Source organism: Haliotis rubra, unplaced genomic scaffold, assembly GCF_003918875.1.
Source record: "Haliotis rubra isolate DU_JTF1 unplaced genomic scaffold, ASM391887v1 Scf174, whole genome shotgun sequence".
In the NCBI taxonomy this organism is placed as follows: Eukaryota; Metazoa; Mollusca; class Gastropoda; order Lepetellida; family Haliotidae; genus Haliotis; species Haliotis rubra.
In genome coordinates, this window is record NW_025765714.1 from 1,664,664 (window position 1) to 1,685,679 (window position 21,016).

The 21,016-nt window shown below is 41.6% G+C and overlaps 1 protein-coding gene across 2 annotated transcripts in view; it reads right to left on the reverse strand.

The window, feature by feature from the left end:
• Positions 1-20,627, reverse strand: part of LOC124272921 (calcium-independent protein kinase C-like) — a 46,209-nt gene extending 25,582 nt beyond the window's left edge. Inside the window, exons 1-3 of one of the 2 annotated variants that reach the window (XM_046708166.1) lie at positions 20,092-20,627; positions 19,764-19,827; positions 2,302-2,352 (exon numbers count right to left, since the gene is read on the reverse strand). In XM_046708166.1, the coding sequence (XP_046564122.1) occupies positions 2,302-2,352; positions 19,764-19,827; positions 20,092-20,460 (484 nt within the window). In that variant the 5' untranslated portion in view covers positions 20,461-20,627. The remainder of the gene's footprint in view (positions 1-2,301; positions 2,353-19,763; positions 19,828-20,091) is intronic. The other variant, XM_046708167.1, reaches the window with a different exon arrangement.
• Positions 20,628-21,016: the final 389 nt, after the last annotated feature.

Consider the following 21,016-nt stretch of genomic DNA (forward strand, 5'->3'; position numbering starts at 1 on the left):
CTCTGTACGCTTATGTCAAAGAAGACATAACCCTCTGTACACTTATGTCAAAGCAGACACCATCCTCTGCATGCTTATGTCAAAGCAGACACCACCTCAACTACCTCATCTTGCCCCACAAAACGACCCTAATTACAAATGACAGCAATTGACAACCGATACACATCAAAGGCAGAATGCGGCACATTATCGTGTCTATTTCATGGCTATGAGATACAAAACCCCAGAGAAAGATGCATGTACCTTGTGCCAAAATAAGTACATCATACCCAGTCAGGGGGAAATAACTTTAAAATTGCTAGTGAACAGTGGCACATGTAAATTCACTTGCCCTGATAATTTTTCCACTATACCGTAGGTTTTCTTGTTGATGTTTTAAATAAACAACATAATTAATATTGGAAAGTCAACTGGACACCGGTACAGTGTGATATACAAATTTGCTTGCCCGACAGAAAAAAACACCGGACTCGGGCGTCTGGCAATGGGTTATTTCCACCCCTGCCCAGTGCCATACCTTCAACTGTCTTAATACATTACACTATTTATGTGAACACAGACAGGTGATAGTGTCCTACAAAGTATCAATAGCAAAAGTACTGAGCCACAACACTTCACCTAATTTATGACGTAATAATTTGATGCCATATAAAAAATATTTTCATACAAATATCTACACTGAGTTAACAAAAAATTGGTGCAAATGAAAAAAACTTTCTACTTGCAAATTCATTTACGACAGCAATATTGAGTGGAAACTTTCATGCCATGAACAAAATTTGGAATTTGAAGCTCAATCATAAATCCACATGATTGCCTGTACGTATATTCATAAAATCACGCTGTATTGAACAATTGTGTTTGAACAAAGGGGCCTGCATGCCACCAGCTTCACTAATCAACCTCAAATGTCAGTGCTATTGTTACCAGAGGTCAATGGGTCATGGACTGTTCCAGTTGACCACTAAGTACTATAGGTTCTTATCTGTTGCCAAAAGGCAGACCAAACAATAACTGACACTATAGCCAAATTGTCAGAAATGCTGGGCTGCTGTCAGTGGACAGTATGGGCTGCCTTGTTATGCTATTCAAACAGTGCAGAATGATGATATTTGGTCTGGTCCATCTTACAAGTCTGATGTTGAATACCACACTCAACAAAATCCCAGCTATATGATGGCAGCTGGGCCCTTATTCTCGAAACGTTCGTAGCCCTAAGAATTCTTAACTTTGATTGTAGCCAATGTGTTAAGAATGGGCTTAAGAAGTTTGTAGGGCTACGAAAGTTTCGAGAACAGATAGCCTGGTGAATAATCAAGTCTGCGCCAGTGATCATCATCATGAGACAACTGGGATATGATGACATGCCTCAACCAAGTCCGTGATCCTGACCACTCAACCTTTTAGTCACCTCTTACGACAAGCATGGGTTGCTGAAGATAAATTCTAATTAGTGCTGCTCAAATTTAAGTTGGGTTTCCAAAGCAAACATATGTCTGCAATGGCAGATAATTTTATACAAAAAGGTAAAGGTAGGGTCTTAAAAATGTTTTTTAAATTTTGTGCCTTCTGTTATTTTTCTTGCCAACTATTATGCTATGACAGTTGAATCAAAGTAAAAAATTAACATTTGCAAAAATTCATAACATAAATGATAGGCTCAACTATTAATTACACCAGCACCAAATCTCAACACATTTGAAATATGACTGCTGACTAATAACCATTAATGTAACTGCTGTGATGGTTATGCTTAAAATCTTATCAGAATTCATACAAAGTTTCAGGTATTTGCAGATTAGACTGACTGACTGACTGAGTTTGGTTTTTACGCCGCTTTTAGCAATATTCCAGCAACATCACGGCGGGGAACACCAGAAATGGGCTTCACACATTGTGCCCATGTGGGGATTCGAACCCGGGGCATCGGCGTGACGAGCCAACGCTTTAACCATTAGGCTACCCCACCGCCCCTGCAGATTAGATAATAAATATGCAGATACACTGCAAAATAACACATTATTGAAAAAACACATCCTTGATGTATGTCAAATTTCATAAATTGCTGAGTTATGGTAAAAAATGACTTGGCTGCCATGCTGGCCAAGTTTAAAGATCAGACCAGAATTCTGTGACACTAAAATTGGCGCCATCATTTCCTCTTTACTGAAACTCCAAAACACAGTTATGGTACTGACAAGCCTAGAAACAGAATCAGGATCACAGAATACTGGCACGTCCAAGGGATGCAACTCCTGAGACAAAATAGAATTAGATGGAGACACTGATTGAGATACATACCTTTCTGTGCTGTGGACCCTACGGTGGCTTCCTCTCTGTCCAGCTGGCGATCTGAAACACACAAACATAATCATTAATCAGAATTCAAGAAATTGTGTGCACAATACAATACTGAACAATGTTCATATGTTTCAATCATCATATGAGGTGAAGAGTGGGCTCGTGCTGGTGGGTAGACAGGGCAGAGGCAGTGTTATAGTGTACAGCCGGAGAGCTGGAGCAGACATAGTGTGGTGTATGGTGCACTTCTACAACTGGAGACCTAGGACAGGCACTACATGGCTACACCTGTCCCAGCACTACATGGCTACACCTGCACCAGCACTACATGGTTATACCTGTCCCAGCACTACATGGCTACACCTGTCCCAGTACAGCATGGCTACACCTGTCCCAATACAGCATTGCTACACCTGTCCCAGCACTACATGGCTACACCGGTCCCAGTACAGCATGGCTACACCTGTCACAGCACTACATGGCTACACCTGCATGGCTACACCTGTCCCAGTACAGCATGGCTACACCTGTCCCAGCACTACATGGCTACACCTGTCCCAGCACTAAAAGGCTACACCTGTCCCAGGACAGCATGGCTACACCTGTCCCAGTACGGCATGGCTACACCTGTCCCAGCACAGCATGGCTACACCTGCATGGCTACACTTGTCCCAGCACTACATGGTTACACCTGTCCCAGCACTACATGGCTACACCTGTCCCAGTACAGCATGGCTACACCTGTCCCAGCACAGCATGGCTACACCTGTCCCAGCACAGCATGGCTACACCTGTCCCAGCACTACATGGCTACACCTGTCCCAGCACTACATGGCTACACCTGTCCCAGCACTACATGGTTACACCTGTCCCAGCACTACATGGCTACACCTGTTCCCAGCACTACATGGCTACACCTGTCCCAGCACTACATGGTTATACCTGTCCCAGCACTACATGGTTACACCTGTCCCAGCACTACATGGCTACACCTGTCCCAGCACTACATGGCTACACCTGTCCCAGCACTACATGGTTATACCTGTCCCAGCACTACATGGCTACACCGGTCCCAGAACTACATCGCTACACCTGTCCCAGCACTACATGGTTACACCTGTCCCAGCACTACATGGCTACACCGGTCCCAGAACTACATCGCTACACCTGTCCCAGCACTACATGGTTATACCTGTCCCAGCACTACACCTGTCCCAGCACTACATGGCTACACCTGTCCCAGCACTACATGGCTACACCTGTCCCAGCACTACATGGTTATACCTGTCCCAGCACTACATGGTTATACCTGTCCCAGCACTACACCTGTCCCAGCACTACATGGCTACACCTGTCCCAGCACTACATGTTTATACCTGTCCCAGCACTACATGGTTATAGCCTGTCCTTGCACTGTCCATGGCTACAGCATGCTCCCTGTCCCAATACAGCATGGCTACACCTGTCCCCTACAGTACACCTGTCCCAGTACAGCATGGCTACACCTGTCCCAGTACAGCATGGCTACACCTGTCCCAGTACAGCATGGCTACACCTGTCCCAGCACAACATGGCAATAAATGCTACACTCACTAAAGTACAGATCAATTTACAACAGAACTTAAGACACCTGCTAAAGACTGAACGGGATTATTACTCTCTAAAATCATTGGTAACAGCATCAAATTGTTGGACAAGGATGGAAGTGGCTAAAGATTCGGGGCACAACCCAAATGCAGTGCTCATACTGGAATGTGAGTGTATGTCTCAAATTCTATATTGTACAAGAGGAAGGTCCCTCTGTCCTAGGGCTGAAAGCATGTGAAGATTTGAGACCCCGAATGCCCACGTATCTACATCAAGTAGCAGGGAGGCAATCATGGAGGAATTCCAGGACATATATCAGGGGCTAGGCTATCTAAAAGATGTGTACCAAGTTAAGCTCGACCCAAGTGTGAGCCCACTTATACATGCTCCCAGTAATGTTTCCATATCTTTGTATGGTAAAAAGTGAGTGAGTATGGTTTTACGATGCTTTTAGCAATTCCAGCAATATCCTGGCAGGGGGACCCAGCAATATTCCAGCAATATCCTGGCAGGGGGACCCAGCAATATTCCAGCAATATCCTGGCAGGCCACACCAGAAATGTCTTGACTCACTGTACCCAAGTGGGGAACTGAATTCAAGTCTTTGGCATAATGAGTGAACACTTTAACCACTCGGCTTCCCCTACACCCTTGGACACCCTCGTGCTCCAAGTTGACGTGTCAAAGAATGGCATTGTGCCATGCTCCCTAAGAAAACAGACCACTTGTGTTTGCTCAAAAATGATGTTTTCTCAGAGAAAAAAACCCTCAGATCCAGAAAGAGATGATGGACATAGTATTTGGATCTGAAAAGTTCCAACATTACCTTATTTGTCAACAGATTGTGGTTGTGACCGACCACCATTAAGTTGTGGCAATAGATCTATTTCAGGAAGATGAAAGTCATTATCTTCTTGTGGAAAATTACTACAGTCGTTTTGTCGAAACTGCTAAACTGTGAAATAGGGTACAGGCTGTAATCCCCACGGTTAAATCCATCACATGTCATATCAGACAGTTATATTTTACAAAACCATACATATTGAACAAGTGACATCATCAAACTACCTCGCTGAGCACAGTGAACAGATGGTTGACAAAAACTTTGCTGAAAAGAGCCATGTTCCGTTTTGAGAACAAAAAGGTTCACCATGTGCCAGTTGCTCCCTGTAACCATGGCAACCATGGCAACAATGACACCAGAATACCAGTGACATCCTCATCAAGGAGGAGGCTGATCTATTGACCACTCACATTTAATGATTGACTTTGGTGTTGAACTTATGATATTTGCAATGTCAGCAAAATACGGATTAAAAATGATTTTATTCGTAAGCATTCTATTTTCAATACTCAGACATTAAGTTAATTAAGTTCTCGACATGAATCTTTTGTCAACTTTGTTTTGTTTGATGTGGTGGTTAAATTCTGTATAACAAGAAGACAAAGTCATCAATATCCCCCATGGCAAAATACTCTTCATGATTATGTCTACGAGTTATGATTATGTCAAATATTTAGGTGTGTATATAGAAAAGTGGAAGGAGAGTATTGAAAGGTTTTTAAAGTTCTGCTCCAGAAAGGAGCACTACCACAATTTCAGGCTAAGTCAAACTTGTTGCCATGGAAATGCCAAAACTATTTTATTCAGAATTCCAAAAGTACCAAAAGGCACCAGTACACCACCAGATCTAGCTATGTGCCAAGTTTGGTGAAGAAACATTGAACGGTTTTAGAGTTCTGCTCCGGAAAAGAGCACAACCACCAATTTCAGTCTAAGTCAAACTTGTTGCCATGGAAACGCCAAAAAATCTTATACAGAATTCCAAAACTACCAAAAGGCACCCTCCACCACCAGATCTATCTATGTGCCAAGTTTGGTGAAGAAATAGTGAACAGTTTTAGAGTTCTGCTCCGGAAAAGAGCACTACCACAATTTCAGGCTAAGTCAAACTTGTTGCCATGGAAACGCCAAAAATATTTTATTCAGAATTCCAAAACTACCAAAAGGCACCAGTACACCACCAGATCTATCTATGTCTCAACTTTTTGAGAAGACATATTGAACGGTTTGAGAGTTCTGCTCCGGAAAAGAGCACTACCACCAATTTCAGTCTAAGTCGAACTTTTTGCCATGGAAACGCCAAAAATATTTTATTCAGAATTCCAAAACTACCACAAGGCACCAGTACACCACCAGATCCATGTATGTGCCAAGTTTGGTGAAGATATATTGAACGGTTTTAGAGTTCTGCTCCAGAAAAGACAAATGTGCACGGACGGACGGACGGACGACGTATGGAGTCCATTTTAATACCCCCCGCAAAACGCGTTGAGGGGGATAACAAAAGGGGGCGTAATATCATTTCGTTCCACTATTGAATCACAAATTTGACTAGTGTCTTCTGTATGAAAAACATGCAACCATGTACACAACATAATGACTCCGCCAGAAGCCCAGTAAGATTTCTGAGATCCATCTGAGTGTTACTTCTACACAGCATCAAGATGATACAAATACATGGAGGAAGCAGTCAGTATTCTCAGCTAGGCACTATTTGCATAACACCACTGCTGACCTCGATGGGCAGTCCTATACACACGTCGTCCTAAATACCAGTACAATGTGGCACAATTCTTTACCCGGTTTTATCCTCTATTTGGCAATTTCTGTATGACATTATTCACAATGGGTAAATCAAACTATTGGTCTCAACTGGATATTGTAAGGTTTAGGTAGACGTAAAGAAATGTGACACAGTATTTGTTAGAAGTGACAAGCCAACATAAAGACCATGTGTATACAACATGACTGCCACCATGTGACCAAAGTTGTCATATTAAGCAACCTGTCATTTCGAAAATTAGTATTAATGATTACTTCAAACTACATAATTTACCTTGATGTCCGAAATTATGAAGAAATAATGGTGGCCTTATTCATATCTTAGAACAATATTTTAGACACCAGGGCTGGGATCATTGAGCTTCGGCTATATACACCCCGGTCTTTGTCAGAGGAGATAACACAAATGCAGAAACACTAGAGAATAAACAACCCTCTAACACTGGAGAACAAACAACTCTCTACCACTGGAGAACAAACAACCCTCTACCACTGGAGAACAAACAACCCTCTACCACTGGAGAACAAACAACCCTCTACCACTGGAGAACAAACAACTCTCTACCACTGGAGAACAAACAACCCTCTACCACTGGAGAACCAACAACTCTCTACCACTGGAGAACAAACAACCCTCTCTACCACTGGAGAACAAACAACCCTCTACCACTACCACTGGAGAACAAACAACCCTCTACCAGAACCAACAACCCCTCTACCACTGGAGAACAAACAACCCTCTACCACTGGAGAATAAACAACCCTCTACCACTGGAGAACAATCAACCCTCTGACTGACTGACTGAGTTTAGATTTAAACAACCCTTTAGCAATATTCCAGCAACCCTCTACCACTGAGGGGACACCAGAAATGGGCTTAACAACAACATTGTACCACTGTGAGAATCAAACCGGGTCTCTACCACTGAGACGAAACAAACGGCTTTAACCACTAGACTACCCTCTCTACCACTGGAGAACTATCAAGCCCTCTAACAGTGGAGAACGATCAACCTTTTACCACTGGAGAACAATCAACCCTCTACCACTGGAGAACCATCAACCTTTAACGCTGAAGAACAAACGGCACTCTACCACTGCAGAACAATCAACCCTCTACCACTGGAGAACAAACAACCCTCTACCACTGGAAAACAAACAACCCTCTACCACTGGAGAACAAACAACCCTCTACCACTGGAGAACAAACAACCCTCTACCACTGGAGAACAATCAACCCTCTGCCACTGGAGAACAATCAACCCTCTACCACTGGAGAACAATCAACCCTCTACCACAAGAGAACAATCAACCCTCTACCACTGGAGAACAATCAACCCTCTACCACTGGAGAACAATTAACCCTCTACCACTGAAGAAAACACAACCCTCTACCACTGGAGAACAAACAACCCTCTAACAGTGGAGAACGAAGAAACCTCTACTACTGGAGAACAAACAACCCTCTACCACTGGAGATCAAACAACTCTCTACCACTGGAGAACAAACAACCCTCTACCACTGGAGAACCAACAACTCTTTAATGCTAGAGAACTAACAGCTTTCTACAACTGGAGAACCAACAACCCTCTCTACCACTGGAGAATAAACAACGCTCTACCACTGGAGAACAAACAACCCTTTAACACTGAAGAACAAACAGCTCTCTACCACTGGAGAACCAACAACCCTCTCTACCACTGGAGAACAAACAACCCTCTACCACTGGAGAACAAACAACTCTTTAACGCTAGAGAACAAACAACACTCTACCACTGGAGAACAAACAACCCTCTCTACCACTGGAGAACAAACAACCCTCTACCACTGGAGAACAAAAAACCCTCTACCACTGGAGAACAAACAACCCTCTACCACTGGAGAACAAACAACTCTTTAACGCTAGAGAACTAACAGCTTTCTACAACTGGAGAACCAACAACCCTCTCTACCACTGGAGAATAAACAACGCTCTACCACTGGAGAACAAACAACCCTTTAACACTGAAGAACAAACAGCTCTCAACCACTGGAGAACAAACAACCCTCTCTACCACTGGAGAACAAACAACCCTCTACCACTGGAGAACAAACAACCCTCTCAACCACTGAAGAACAAACAACCCTTTAACACTGAAGAACAAACAACCCTCTCTACCACTGAAGAACAAACAACCCTCTACCACTGAAGAACCAACAACCCTCTACCACTGGAGAACAAACAACCCTCTACCACTGGAGAACAAACAACCCTCTACCACTGGAGAACAATCAACCCTCTGACTGACTGACTGAGTTTAGATTTACGCCGGTTTTAGCAATATTCCAGCAATATCACGGCGGGGGACACCAGAAATGGGCTTAACACATTGTACCCATGTGGGGAATCGAACCCGGGTCTTCGGCGTGACGAGCAAACGCTTTAACCACTAGACTACCACACCGCCCCTATCAACCCTCTAACAGTGGAGAACGATCAACCTTTTAACGCCGGAGAACAATCAACCCTCTACCACTGGAGAACCATCAACCTTTTAACGCTGAAGAACAAACGGCACTCTACCACTGCAGAACAATCAACCCTCTCCCACTGGAGAACAAACAACCTCTACCACTGGAAAACAATCAACCCTCTACCACTGGAGAACAAACAACCCTCTACCACTGGAGAACAAACAACCCTCTACCACTGGAGAACAATCAACCCTCTGCCACTGGAGAACAATCAACCCTCTACCACTGAGAACAATCAACCCTCTACCACTAGAGAACAATCAACCCTCTACCACTGGAGAACAATCAACCCTCTACCACTGGAGAACAATCAACCCTCTACCACTGAAGAAAACACAACCCTCTACCACTGGAGAACAAACAACCCCTCTAACAGTGGAGAACAAAGAAACCTCTACTACTGGAGAACAAACAACCCTCTACCACTGGAGAACAAACAACCCTCTACCACTAGAGAACAAAAACCTGTAACAGTGGAGAACAACTACCACTGGAGAACAAACAACCTTCTACCACTGGAGAACAATCAACCCTTTAACGCTGGAGAACAAACAGCTCTCTTCCACTGGAGAACGATCAACCTTTTACCACTGGAGAACGATCAACCTTTTAACGCTTAAGAACAAACGGCACTCTACCACTGGAAACGAACAGCTCTCTCCCACTGGAGAATGATCAACCTTTTACCACTGGAGAACAATCAACCTTTTAATGCTGAAGAACAAACGAATTCTACCATTGGAGAAAAATCAACCCTTTAATGCTGGAAAGCAAACAGAACTCTACCACTGGAGAACAAACAGCTCTCTACCACTGGAGAACAATCAACCCTCTGACTGACTGACTGAGTTTAGATTTACGCCCGGTTTTAGCAATATTCCAGCAATATCCGCGGCGGGGACACCAGAAATGGGCTTAACACATTGTACCCATGTGGGGAATCGAACCCGGGTCTTCGGCGTGACGAGCGAACGCTTTAACCACTAGACTACCCCATCGCCCCAATCAACCGTCTAACAGTGGAGAACGATCAACCTTTTAACGCCGGAGAACAATCAACCCTCTACCACTGGAGAACCATCAACCTTTTAACGCTGAAGAACAAACGGCACTCTACCACTGCAGAACAATCAACCCTTTAACACCGGAGAACAAACAACCCTCTACAACTGGAGATCAACAACCCTTTAACAGTGGAGAACAAACAACACTCTACCACTGGAGAACAAACAATCCGTTAACACTAGAGAACAAACAACACTCTACCACTGGAGAACAAACCATCCTTTAACACTAGAGAATAAACAACGCTCTACCACTGGAGAACAAACAATCCTTTAACACTAGATAACAAACAACACTCTACCACTGGAGAACAAACAATCCTTTAACACTAGAGAACAAACAACACTCTACCACTGGAGAACAAACAATCCTTTAACACTAGAGAATAAACAACACTCTACCACTGGAGAACAAACAATCCTTTAACACTAGAGAACAAACAACGCTCTACCACTGGAGAACAAACAATCCTTTAACACTAGACAAACGAACAACACTCCACCACTGGAGAACAAACAATCCTTTAACACTAGAGAACAAACAACACTCTACCACTGGAGAACAAACAACTCTCTACCACTGGAGAACAAACAACCCTCTACCACTGGAGAACAAACAACCCTCTACCACTGGAGAACAAACAACTCTCTACCACTGGAGAACAAACAACCCTCTACCACTGGAGAACAAACAACTCTCTACCACTGGAGAACAAACAACCCTCTACCACTGGAGAACAAACAACTCTTTAACGCTAGAGAACTAACAGCTTTCTACCACTGGAGAACAAACAACCCTCTCTACCACTGGAGAATAAACAAAGCTCTACCACTGGAGAAAAAACAACCCTCTAACACTGGAGATCAAACAACTCTCTACCACTGGAGAACAAACAACCCTCTACCACTGGAGAACCAACAACTCTTTAATGCTAGAGAACTAACAGCTTTCTACAACTGGAGAACCAACAACCCTCTCTACCACTGGAGAATAAACAACGCTCTACCACTGGAGAACAAACAACCCTTTAACACTGAAGAACAAACAGCTCTCTACCACTGGAGAACCAACAACCCTCTCTACCACTGGAGAACAAACAACCCTCTACCACTGGAGAACAAACAACTCTTTACCACTAGAGAACAAACAACACTCTACCACTGGAGAACAAACAACCCTCTCTACCACTGGAGAACAAACAACCCTCTACCACAGGAGAACAAACAACTCTTTAACGCTAGAGAACTAACAGCTTTGTACCCCTGGAGAACAAACAACCCTCTACCACTGGAGAACAAACAACTCTTTAACGCTAGAGAACAAACAACACTCTACCACTGGAGAACAAACAACCCTCTCTACCACTGGAGAACAAACAACCCTCTACCACTGGAGAACAAACAACCCTCTACCACTGGAGAACAAACAACCCTCTACCACTGGAGAACAAACAACTCTTTAACGCTAGAGAACTAACAGCTTTCTACAACTGGAGAACCAACAACCCTCTCTACCACTGGAGAATAAACAACGCTCTACCACTGGAGAACAAACAACCCTTTAACACTGAAGAACAAACAGCTCTCAACCACTGGAGAACAAACAACCCTCTCTACCACTGGAGAACAAACAACCCTCTACCACTGGAGAACAAACAACCCTCTCAACCACTGAAGAACAAACAACCCTTTAACACTGAAGAACAAACAACCCTCTCTACCACTGAAGAACAAACAACCCTCTACCACTGAAGAACCAACAACCCTCTACCACTGGAGAACAAACAACCCTCTACCACTGGAGAACAAACAACCCTCTACCACTGGAGAACAATCAACCCTCTGACTGACTGACTGAGTTTAGATTTACGCCGGTTTTAGCAATATTCCAGCAATATCACGGCGGGGGACACCAGAAATGGGCTTAACACATTGTACCCATGTGGGGAATCGAACCCGGGTCTTCGGCGTGACGAGCAACGCTTTAACCACTAGACTACCCCACCGCCCCAATCAACCCTCTAACAGTGGAGAACGATCAACCTTTTAACGCCGGAGAACAATCAACCCTCTACCACTGGAGAACCATCAACCTTTTAACGCTGAAGAACAAACGGCACTCTACCACTGCAGAACAATCAACCCTCTCCCACTGGAGAACAAACAACCCTCTACCACTGGAAAACAATCAACCCTCTACCACTGGAGAACAAACAACCCTCTACCACTGGAGAACAAACAACCCTCTACCACTGGAGAACAATCAACCCTCTGCCACTGGAGAACAATCAACCCTCTACCACTGGAGAACAATCAACCCTCTACCACTAGAGAACAATCAACCCTCTACCACTGGAGAACAATCAACCCTCTACCACTGGAGAACAATCAACCCTCTACCACTGAAGAAAACACAACCCTCTACCACTGGAGAACAAACAACCCTCTAACAGTGGAGAACCAAGAAACCTCTACTACTGGAGAACAAACAACCCTCTACCACTGGAGAACAAACAACCCTCTACCACTAGAGAACAAAAAAACCTGTAACAGTGGAGAACAACTACCACTGGAGAACAAACAACCTTCTACCACTGGAGAACAATCAACCCTTTAACGCTGGAGAACAAACAGCTCTCTTCCACTGGAGAACGATCAACCTTTTACCACTGGAGAACGATCAACCTTTTAACGCTTAAGAACAAACGGCACTCTACCACTGGAAAACGAACAGCTCTCGTCCACTGGAGAATGATCAACCTTTTACCACTGGAGAACAATCAACCTTTTAATGCTGAAGAACAAACGGAATTCTACCATTGGAGAAAAATCAACCCTTTAATGCTGGAAAGCAAACAGAACTCTACCACTGGAGAACAAACAGCTCTCTACCACTGGAGAACAATCAACCCTCTGACTGACTGACTGAGTTTAGATTTACGCCGGTTTTAGCAATATTCCAGCAATATCACGGCGGGGGACACCAGAAATGGGCTTAACACATTGTACCCATGTGGGGAATCGAACCCGGGTCTTCGGCGTGACGAGCGAACGCTTTAACCACTAGACTACCCCATCGCCCCAATCAACCGTCTAACAGTGGAGAACGATCAACCTTTTAACGCCGGAGAACAATCAACCCTCTACCACTGGAGAACCATCAACCTTTTAACGCTGAAGAACAAACGGCACTCTACCACTGCAGAACAATCAACCCTTTAACACCGGAGAACAAACAACCCTCTACAACTGGAGAACAACAACCCTTTAACAGTGGAGAACAAACAACACTCTACCACTGGAGAACAAACAATCCTTTAACACTAGAGAACAAACAACACTCTACCACTGGAGAACAAACAATCCTTTAACACTAGAGAACAAACAACACTCTACCACTGGAGAACAAACAATCCTTTAACACTAGAGAACAAACAACGCTTCTAGATAACAAACAACAAACTCACTCTACCACTGGCGAACAAACAATCCTTTAACACTAGAGAACAAACAACTTTAACACTAGACTCTACCACTGGAGAACAAACAATCCTTTAACACTAGAGAACAAACAACGCTCTACCACTGGAGAACAAACAATCCTTTAACACTAGACAAACGAACAACACTCCACCACTGGAGAACAAACAATCCTTTAACACTAGAGAACAAACAACACTCTACCACTGGAGAACAAACAATCCTTTAACACTAGAGAACGAACAACACTCTACCACTGGAGAACAAACAATCCTTTTACACTACCACTTTTACACAATCCTTTAACACTAGAGAACAAATAACGCTCTACCACTGGAGAACAAACAATCCTTTAACACTAGAGAACAAACAACGCTCTACCACTGGAGAACAAACAATCCTTTAACACTAGAGAACAAACAACGCTCTACCACTGGAGAACAAACAACCCTTTTAACACTGGATAACATACAACCCACTATAACAAGTACAATGCTCCAACATGTCAGATCTTCATTAACATTCTTGGGCCATACTTTTTCACCTTTCTCTATTCAAAGTGACCAATCAAACTAACATTATTATATGTAAATATAACAAAAATATTACATATTAATTCTTATTCAGGCAATGGATGTATCAAGGATTTATAGGAAATATTAAATGATAATAAAACAACAAACATACCAACAAAGTCATCATTATTCAACCCTACCAAGTTTGGGGAACTGTGTTGAGTGCATCCTTGTACAATACCTGACAGCAGAAACTACATATCCATGCTACTGTAAATACAGACTCTACGTCTTGCAACGTTACCCAACATTGTGGTAATTATAATATACAATAATCAACCAAAAATGTTTTTGTCTTTTGTATTGTAAACCTCTTCAGACAAAATTCATAAAAAAATGTTGTGTCATGCTTTTGTGAATAGCAACACACAACTTGTTTACAGAAAGTATAACTTCCAAACAAACTCTTGCCAAAGTTGTGATTGTTCTTGATAACGGCAGAATGCCACCCACATCTAGGTCCATCCCCTGTTCAAGGCCACTTGTCGAAATGGTGAAAGCCAGTCAGGTATGGGCACTTAGATAAACATACCATTAATCCTGTTACTTAAATTATTTCTGGCAATATGAAATATGTGATATGTTCTATATCCCAGTGTATATGGAGAGGTGAATTGTGTAACTTAAAATCCTGTCCATGACTTGAAGAATCATTTTGGATGACAGATCCAACAAAACGTTCATCATACATTTGGTCAGGGAGGCTTACTTGACTGGACCATAGTTTCAACTGAATGTCTTTTATGATGATATACAGCCAGTTTAAAACACATTAACATATTTAACTAAATCACTGATTCTAAAATACATTTTTCACACACCTTTGAAACTCTCATTATATCATATTGTTCAGCAGACTGTTTAGTACTGGTACTTTTGCAATAGTCACAAATTAGTTCAATCGTCATGAGCACGGACACATATACATAGACAATCCCTTCTGACACTAACTGATACTTTAACAATCATCCTTAGCCTTAATTGATGATTTAATAGCATTTGTATGTGTGAATGAAATATGGATGGATTAAAACTATCAAAATTAGGTCAGTGATAAATACATGTAAAGTGGGTTTAACAGTTATAATATATAGCTGTGTGATTATGTTACTCCGTGTTTTGTCAAAACTGTGTATGATAAGAGTGAGTGAGTGAGTGAGTGAGTGAGTGAGTGACTAAGCGACTGAGTATGGTTTTATGCCGCTTATAGCAATATCAAAGACGGGGACACCAGAAACGGGCTTCACACAATCAAGGCGGGTACAGCTTTTTGAGAAAGGGGGTTGCACACTATTGAGAAAAGGGAGGGTGCACACTTCATTTTCACCCGAGTTTCAATGGTCATTTAATAAACTTTCAGGGCAAGGGGTGGGTGGGTGGGGGGGGGGGGTGTTTTGCACACCCCTGCACCCCCCCTCTGGATCCGCCTATGACAATGTACCCATTTGGGCAATCAAACCCGGATCCTCGGTGTGACAAGAAAACGCTTTACCCACTAGGCTACCCCACCGTCCCCTTCATCAATAGATGAACGAAATACAAGTTGTATAAAGAACATGAATTCCTCAATAAACATTACAACCATATGATCGATCAGTGAAATGTGAGATTCAAGTGAATAACTGTAAACATGTAAAAGAAAACTATAGCTCTAAGTCTAACCTGACAATAAACGGAAGGTGTTGTGTAAAGATCACCATCAGATACATCCTGAAATTACGTGGGTTTCATTACTGGGGTCTAAAAGGATGATGTACAAGCATTTTGACTTATAAAACTTAAGGGACTAAGTAATAATATTTCACCTATACAATGAAAGCTTATACATTATGAGTCTTAACCAGGCAAGATTGACATTGTGAGCAAGGATCCATGTTGTCTTCATCGGGGTATGATGCTGTCCCCCAAGTCACTGAGGCTAGCCCCTCCATTCATTACAACCGGCATTTCCTTGCACCAAGCATATCACTACTTGGTAACTTACACTGGGTTTCAATACAAAAGGCATAATGCTATGTTGATGGTATATATTTAGAAATACCAATATGCATGTACAGAAATGGTGAATATGGCTTCCTTATACATTATTGTAATGATACCCATATACATTGGGTTTACTGTTTGATAATAGGTTCTAAACTGCCCCTTCGAGAAAGGAAAAAAACAAAAACAACAAATGCCACTCTTAACATGCCTAATTCATAAAAAGTCATTGTTGAAATTATTTTAAACTGAAAGTCAACTTCATCTTGTTAATTTTTCATCTAATCTTAATATCATATTAACAAATCAATAATTTGCCAATAAAACATGATCAGCTTGGAATGACCGAGTTGAATCACTTCCCAAATGTAAGTTTTTCAAAGTATATATCCATATCACAGATGCTGTACGTTCGACTTAAAGGTCACATGCAACGTAAAATACAACTTTGCAGATTCTGATACCTTTCGAAATTGACTTACAGAAACAATTGATAAAAAAATGCAAATTGAACAATGAAGTTGAAAAATAATGCGTTCAAACGATTCACTAAATTCACCCCAGCTGGGGTGAAAAGTGGTTTCAACAGCTGTGCTGCGCATGCGCAGTGAATAGGATATCAGAATTATAAGGTCGTGAGCAGGAGTAGTCTAATCTTGGTTGTGTACCCACACAAATAGTAAAATAAAAGAACCTTGTTAAGGATCTAGATCTACTCAGCTATGTCAACCAGTAAGGCGTTCGACATTTCAAGACCGAAAACCTTCGCTGACAGTGAGTACTTGGAGTAGGCTTTGATGTGAGCTATTTTTCTAATGTTTTGTTGATATTTCACAGTCACGAGCTTTTTATATGTTATGAATCGAGATTACCGATTTAACTGTTTATATAATTTCATTTGACTATTTCACCACACGTTCTTCTTACCAAGTCACTTTCTCAGTTCGATACTTAACATCAACGTTATTATTTAGCATTGTCAGAATTTCTAACTGTTATATACATATGTCTCTGTCACAGACAAAACTCAATGTCTGTTTTATTAACACCTATGTGTCTGCCTGTCTGTCTGCTAATGACAATATGCAATACACAACTTCGATCACTGACCACATGCAATTTGAACTTAACACCTATCACGCTATACACCATAAACAAAACGCATTGATTTATGGCTCGTGCACCCAAATTCTGTCTCTGTCACATTATGTAATTACACAGACAGGCAGGTGTGACACTTGTACACATGACATGTTATGGTGTCTGTTGATTGCAAAATGTTCTACACAAAAAATGAGCATGTTTTTACAAAACCCAACATCTCTATACACACACAAAGAGGGTATCGGCAAATGAACCAGCCAATGACAGTCTTTGTTACACTTAAGTGCACGCCCACCCACTCTGACTGGGTTCGGTATCCCGGTATCGTTTCGAGGGAAGTAAACCCAAGTACAAAATATTGCACTTTTGACTTGCGATTGTACGCTTATAATTTTGTTTATTTATTTTTTCATAATCAGCAATTTACATTATATGTCATGAATAAGTGATAGTTGTGTTTTATTTATCTTTGTGTTTTTTTGTTGCATGCGACCTTTAACATGAAGGTGGGACAACAGTAGCCATTCTTGTCAGAAGTGGTTCTCATTCTTACACGCCAATATGGAAGGAAAACGTCAACAGGAGCATGACTCCCCATTCAGCTTTCCTCAAAATGGCCATGAACATGCATGACAATTATTACGATTTTTGGGAATAACAAACAAAGTAATACATGACAACCACCGAGAACACAGAAACATGACAATACGTACTGGGCAACATTCAACATAAAGCCTCATTTAATGTCCTAGTCCAATACGATGGTTCTATCAACCAGCCACACCTATCAAAACCATGGCCTCCAAGCAGGCCCTGCTGTAGGAGCAACTACAAACTTGCTTTTATTCAACAGGGAAGTAAAATAATACTTTTCATCCTTGCCTGGGTCAGATTACCATATTTTGAGAATATCCAGGTCATGAAAACAATAATGGAAGTTTGTTCAAAGAGCATAAACAGCCCAGTTACCAGGTCATTATTTCATAGTATCAAAAATAATACCACTTCAGACTCAGTAATTCCAGACTTCAGTGTCATATCATATTTATCTCCGGTGGCAATATGATACGTGATAACGAAGCATGAAAGCTTGCCACATGAAGAGAGAACATCCCTGTTGTCAAATGTCATGAAAGGTAGCCAAAGCAAAATATATTTTGAATATTTGAGTCAAATGACAATACATGGGTTTCAGACCTTTTGTACATGTTGTTCATACAATAGGAAAATGATATTTTAAAATTTCCATGCATCACATTTCGTATCAACCTTGTTAATATCTGTAGCCTATGTACTGTTACATTGAACTGAGTATTACAACGAAAAGATCATTCTGGAAGGTGTTTGTACACTTATCGTATAAGTAAACAGAAATGTGGTTAAAGAATTCCATATTCTATTCAAAGTGAGATATTTTGTTATTAAAATCTAACACTGTTTAAAAAAACCATCAAAATTAGTAGTGTTGATAATACTGTCATCATCCATCAACAATTCACTCTTTTGTGACAAAACAAATCTGAAGAATAGTATCTTCTTATGTAATAAATGCACGCAAAATACAGCATACAAATCAAATCTTCTTCCTAATAATATACTGGAATGGAAATTTTATGAAAACTTCAGACTTGAGAAAATATAGCAAACGTGCATTATTGACGGAAAAGAAGTAAGCTGCTAGGCATTATGAGAAACAAACACACACCATGACAGACATTAAATCCTATATTGTCCCATCTGAGACACTAAATGTATACGCCATGTTAACATACAGTACTGATAATTTATATTCTGCAACTGATTAATCTTATGCAAATGCTGAACAATAATACTTATTTTTAACATATATGTTTGTTACCAAAATGTAAAATTCACATCTTTTATCTCTCAACAATCCAAATGTACACAATACTTGTGATGCTAGTTTGTTTGGTAGACATACACGTCATTTGCTGCTGGTTATTTCTTGCATATTTCTTGCATTTTTAACATACCAAATACACAAGAATACACAAGAAGACATTTATCTTATATATTAAAGGCTTTGACCACTATTATTATTCCAAAAGATCACAATTTTCACTCTATATTAGCATGACCACAATTTGACCTACTAATATTTAGGTTAGAAATTGACCATGCATGAACTCTTGTTCAGGAAGCTGAGTTTGTTTATATGCCACTGCTGCACACTGTTTTATAAGATTACTAAGGTAAGATCCCTGATCTGTCCGATTCTTCATGAGATCTGGTGTAAAATATAATCGTAGATGCAGTTTAGTCAACGCTTGCTTTCTCCTCATTAACATAAACACTGCTTCGAGCGACGACACGGGCTTTACCGTCATTGCCTCTGCAAACTCCCTTTCAGCGCCCACCTACTGCCTGCGATCTAGTAAATACCGTATCTGGGGCAAAAAATAAAAGAGGATATTGGCTGGAAAGGTGAGGGATGGTTACAATCTATATGGATGGCGGTGTGTGATTCTCAAGGCATTTGTATATGTTAATGATATAGGAATATTTACCATCGGAGGACGAGCCATTCAGTTCGACTAGGACGTGAACCTTCCCGGTGGGTTCCAAGTCAATCTGCAAACAAAATATATAAATAAGCCTAATTGGGATGGCAGGCGAAATAAAATTCGACCATAAATTTGTGAAATTTGTGGAAATGTATATGGTTATTGAAGCATTATTAATATTAATGATCGGGGTTGGTAGTACACGCGGGCGAGCAGCGGCTGATCTCCACGCTAGGCGGAGGTTGAGATCGGCACTGACGCCACCAGTAGTCGGCATCATCTCCAATACACCCATCGGATATTAAATGGCCACCCTAGGACTATAACCTACCCATATATCTGCCTTCTTGGGCTTGTCCACCAGATCCTCGAATAAAATGGTGCAATTCGCGACAAATTCGTCAGGCGGAATTGCCGCATCATGAAACACAGTTAGACCGATGTTTTGTCCATTGTGCACCTCGGCGACAAAATCCTCATTCCAAATTGGGCGACATGTCTTTGCTTTAGAAGTCGTTCTAGCCACAAACAACTCATCAACGTTTATAGACACATATGGATCTATGAGGGTCACTGCTTTGTTGGGGCCCATTTGATGGCGTAGGGCAAAGTCGGTGGGTCTGAGATCCGACGCCTCGCATACCTTTAACTTGACAGAGCCATTAAAAAACACCATTTTCGGCCTAAGCCGCCCATACATCCAATGAAAAAACACACGTTAAGAGCACGTCGTCGCTGTATCCAACTCTCCAAGCGACACAGAATTCCAATATGAAGCACAAATCCTCCCCAAATTGACGACACAGAGCTGTAGATTATTACGGAAGTTGTAATGTGAATTCACCTACAGGGCCCATTCCCTGTACTGAAAATGCAAGGCTCATACGCATGCGCAATAATTATTAGTCGGCGACCTTTGAACTCTGCGATCGGGAGTATGGAACTGCATAGCAGTACTTGATTGCAATATACTGAAATAATGTAGAAATGTATACTATTTTATAATAGCGTGGACACATGTTCAAATGTAGGCCTAGATACAGACGTCTAAACATGTACAAATACATGTGTTCTGACAGAGTTAGCCAAGGTACAATTAAGCGGCAATGTGACAAATTCCTGGCTTTATGTTTACCGTGTAGCCTTGTTGTTATTGACTTTACAATCTTCTGATTAAACAGACAATAAACTACAGCTGATCAATATTCCACCCGAGTCACGTAATTTATCACAGTAAAACTGCACAAGCAGTAAAT